At 37.9% G+C, this 5,110-nt stretch overlaps 1 protein-coding gene across 1 annotated transcript; it reads left to right on the forward strand.

Moving 5' to 3' along the window:
* The first annotated feature begins 629 nt into the window (after positions 1-629).
* On the forward strand, positions 630-3,356 carry LOC122297678 (class V chitinase-like). The gene is made up of 2 exons (XM_043107821.1): positions 630-1,744; positions 2,975-3,356. Exons 1-2 carry the CDS (start codon positions 670-672, stop codon positions 3,196-3,198), a joined length of 1,299 nt encoding a protein of 432 aa, XP_042963755.1. The 5' UTR covers positions 630-669; the 3' UTR covers positions 3,199-3,356.
* Positions 3,357-5,110: the final 1,754 nt, after the last annotated feature.

Here is a 5,110-nt window from a genome sequence, read left to right on the forward strand (position 1 = left end):
TCAACAAACGTTACCTTTTCTCGTTCGGATGTCAGCTCGTCTTTTTTACTTTCGAACGTAATATTTTACGTTCGAACTAAATTTTCTGTGACAGATTCTAACCGTCACAGAAAATGATACGTTCGAACGTTATTTCAAACAGCACTTCCTCAACCGTCACTAAAAATATTTTTAGTGACGCTTGTACAGTAAACTATCACCAAATGTAATCCGTGACGCACATTACGTGACAGTGGTGGTGACGGTCAGAAACCGTCACCAAATATATTTCGTGACCTTTTTTTCATTTCTTGTGATAGTTTCATCTGTCACTAAAACCTATTTTTGTTGTAGTGTATTAAACTTGATGTGGCTCAACAACGTAAGTGTCATGTGTATCCTTGTTAGAACCGGCTGCATTTTGAATCTTTTTGTGTAAAATATCAAGGATTATCAAATTATTCAAGTACAATAATCTATTGCATAATTAAGTGCTTAATTATGCAGTTTTAACACTTTATCAATAGTAATTGGGATTTGGAACAACATCAAAAAATTAATATGCATGCCTTGTTTCTATACGGCTTTGAAAAGGCTATAAATACGCACGCATACATGCCTAGCAACTACCACTACTCCTACCACCAAATATAGTAACTACACCTGCTTAATTCAGCTTTCCTCGATCGAATGGCTTCCAGTGCTGGTACTGATGTTGTGAAAGCTGGATACTGGTTTTTCCGGCCTGACAACATCCGGCTGGTAGCAGAAATACCTTCTGAACTCTTCACACATCTTTATGCTGGCTTTGCCGTGGTCAACAGTGATACTGGCGGGGTGACCTTTCCTCCCAAATACGAGGAACAATTCCAAACCTTCCCCGACACGGTTCGACAACGAAACCCTACGGTGAAAGCTCTGTTATCCATCGGTGGTGAAGGCGCTGACCTGTCTGCAGTGGTGGCAAGCAGTGATAAGCGTAAGAATCTCATAACGGAGTCCATAGATCTAGCCAAGAAGTTCCATTTCGATGGCCTGGACCTCTGCTGGATGTACCCCCCCAAAGCCGACCAGGAGGAACCGCTATCCTCGCTCCTCTTTGAATGGCGATCTGCCCTGGACTTAGACGTCACGAAGACAAGGGAGCCAGCTAATAAGTTGCTTCTTACTGCGGCGGTGTTTCACCACCCGGGCATTCCTGATATAGACGGTAACATTACTTTCAATTATCTCAATCCGGCTATAATTAATGCTGTTAATGAAAAGTTGGATTGGATCAACGTACTGGCCATTGACTTCTATACTCCGAGTCCCTCCAACTCACCCGAGCATACTGGACCGGTTCATGCGTGGCGTAATCCTCGAGAGCAAAACAGGTGTGGAAGTGAAGGCATTAAAAAATGGATTGACGGAGGGGTTGCGGCCAACAAATTAGTCCTCGGCCTTCCATTTTATGGCTATGCATGGATTCTAACGAATCCGAGTTCCCGTTCTGGATTATTTGCACCGGCTCATACAGCAAGTGAACTGCCCATGGCCTACAGAGATATCCAGGATGAACTCCGGAGGGGTACTTATGAAACCGTGTATGATAGCCAGTATTATGCTGTTTACTCGAATAAAATTAATGGGGACAAATGGATTGTTTATGATGATGGATTGTGCATCTTTGGAAAGGTTAAGGAGGCAGTTGACCTTAAATTGGGTGGTTACTTTGCATGGCGTGTGGGCGCCGACGACATCTACTGGACTCTTTCTCGTTCAGGTAAATTAGCGGCCGATTTCCAAGTTTGTGATGCATGCATGAGTGTAGTTAATTCTTGAGTTTGACTTATTATCCAGCGGAAAATTATCACTAGATATCTATGCGCTAACGTAAATGAATGAATAATATGAATTGAGATGAATCAATGAAAAAGAACTCATGAATATTCCTTGTTTTTTTTTAGTATATATTACATGATATCCTAATTTTGTCTTGACTAGATATAGCTAGGCTGCCAAATTCCATGACATATTGTTTGAATTTCGTAGTACTGTTCGCATGCAATGAATATATATGCAAGCTCTCTTTTCTGAAAGTCAAAGCAGCTGTATTGCCAGTAGCTTGGAAACTCAAAGCAGTCTGAAAAATAGAACCAGTATCTGCCACATTCTGCATTAGAGGCAGAAATATATTCCACTGATTTCGAATAGAAGGGCAACTGAACAATGCATGCACCAGATCTTCACACTTTCCATTACAGAAGCCACACACCTCCTCATTAATTAGTTTCCTCTTCTTCAGATTACACTGAGTAGGTAGACCATCCCGACAAGAACTCCAAGCAAAAATTTTGATCTTATGAGGGACTTTCATCTTCCAAATTGCCTTCCACAAAGCCTGATGTTGTCTTGCACTGGAACATTCACCCACTGAAATCTGATCTCCCAGCCTTATCAGTCTATATGCACTTCGCACACTAAACAGCCCATTTCGCTCAAGAGACCACAGCGATTTGTCAGGTTGGTTTCCAGGGCATATAATAATTTTCAAATTTTCAGAAGAGACATTTGGATTGAATAGGGCTCTGACTTTTGCTAATTCCCACCAATTGCTATCCCTATCCAGTATGGGTCCCATGCATTAATATAGTATTGCTATTGTAATTAGACATGGAGTACTTTTGTGTAGCAAATATTGAAACTCGATAGAATTTTGCAAATCATCAAAATTAAACTGGCCGGCAGGTTTCCAACTTCCTGTTACATGATGAGTGATCATGATCTCGATCTATATTCCAACTTAGTCCTACATATCTTCATTAATTATAAACGCCTACGTACTTACGGCCTGTTAGGTCGTTTGTGACGATAACTTTTGTAAATAAATTTTAACCAAAGCCAAATGCTGGGTAAACAAGAATCTCTATATATCCTAGCTCTAGTTAACTCTCTTTTCTGAGAATTTTATTTTCTATTTTCTAATGAACATAATTTCTCTTTCTTTTCGTAGCTTCCAATGCAGTACGGGATAATGCCATTAATAATCCGAGCGAAATGCAGGAGTCAACAAAAGACAAATCAATGATCATTGGTGATAATCAGCAAAAGTCAGATCAAAACACAAGAACTAGTACCACTAGTACTACCACTAGTACTACTACTAGTACTACCACTACTACTACTGCTGATACTAGTACTCATACTGCTTCTGTTAATATATGTAACATATTATAAGCTGCTTGCATTATGAACAATAAGGCCAATGACTAGCTGGCTATCATGCTGTGTACGTACGTTGTTTGTAATATTATTATTATTATAGAATCGTGTATTATTATTATCATCGTCAATAAGGTTACTCTTGTGACCAATTGTACGAGATGATGATCTATGTTCTCATGTCTTGTTCTTGATTATAATATATATTAGATATATATTAGTTTTTAAGTTTTGAAAGTTTTGGAATTTTAAAATGGACAACCCTCTGACACAATCTTCTCATTTACCTCCCTGCTTTCCTCTTGTCTCCTAGTGATAGCCTGGTGGGCTGGCCTGATCATTGTATGAGACTCGTTGAATATTATTCTATCCCATGCATATATGCAAGCCACGCACACGACTTGGCAATAATTCCGGCCACACATGCATGTGCTCGCTGATCTCAGTCAACTTAATTTGCTAATTATAACTTATAACTACCCCCAATATGTTTATAATTCTTGGTAAAATTCCACCTCGTAACTATATATATATATATACAATGATCTTTTGCGAGACATTAATCCACCCGGCCATATTATCTGCATGCAAGCTCAAGCTGGGAGCTGGAAGATGATCAATTTCCAATAGGAACGTCGTAAATGAATTTGTCAGTCATGACGTTGATGTCTCTATATATGCATGAGTTTGAAGTTTCAATCCAATCGATCGAAGGTATTCCCCACAATTAGCCGTAATTAATTAATGCACGAATTAAAAGACTGGTACTATTAGGTATATGACTTAATATCACTTCCATTATCCATTTAGTTCAGACCAAATTTTACGATTGAAAAGCAATAATAATATTGTTATATTTTCAGCCCTCTCACAAACAAATGCTCAAAGAATCAAATTAATGTAACTAGTTGTAATATGCAATTAATTTGAACAAAAGATAACCAAAACTCCAAGAAATTATATGATTAACGTGATCGGTTTAGTTTTCTATTTAAACAAGTTAGAAACTCGAAATCACAGTATATACTCATGAAAGATCAAAATAAAAGTAAGAATAATAAAAGAAATGCGAAACCAACACAAGAAATTACGTGGTTCGACTCTAGTGGTCTACATCTATAGTTGGAACAGTCTAGGAGTCTTTATTATTGAAGAATGCATCAAAAAGTTGAGTTTATAATCACTTACAACCTTTACTCACCGTACAAAATATGGATTGGCTTCCTCATATTATTCTCTAACGTCTAAACCACACCATAAAAACACATTTGATAATCTCTTCAAGCTCCAATTTGATCTTGATAAAACAAGGGTTTGAAAACCCCTTCGTTTCTCTCCCCATGGATCGTGGCTTCCAGATTTTGGTAAAGTGAAATTGTGCTCCTCTTTTCATGAAGGCATACTCGCCTTTATATAAAATTACAAGTTTGCCATTAATCAATGTGACGCTCCCAACGGACACGTGGTGTAACGCCCCAGTCCCGTAGGGGTCGGACAATTACTACTTATCACTTATAAACTTGCTTCTCATCAAATCTAAAAATCCTTAAAGTCTTCGAAAATAATAAACAATATCATATTTTCCACAACTAATGCTTAATTATGTCCATATAGTCATTTCAATGAATAACATAAATCAAAGGGTCCACAATTTCCCATTTGTCCCAACAAAATAACTGGAAAAAAAAAAACATACGTAAGTCTTACTAAGTCCAGAAACAATAACAAATCTAAGGAACAACAGAAAGTCCTTCTATTAACAGTACCCTAAAGAATTCAACACTCTAGCTATTCCCATCATCTGAACCTTCCACATCCACATTTATAAATTTCTATTCTTGGTCCTCAGCTGTACCATCCATATCATCTGAAAAATATTTGGAGAGAAGGGGATGAGTTATCAACAACTCAGTAAGCAAAACACATA

Source organism: Carya illinoinensis, chromosome 15, assembly GCF_018687715.1.
Source record: "Carya illinoinensis cultivar Pawnee chromosome 15, C.illinoinensisPawnee_v1, whole genome shotgun sequence".
Classification (NCBI taxonomy): domain Eukaryota; kingdom Viridiplantae; phylum Streptophyta; class Magnoliopsida; order Fagales; family Juglandaceae; genus Carya; species Carya illinoinensis.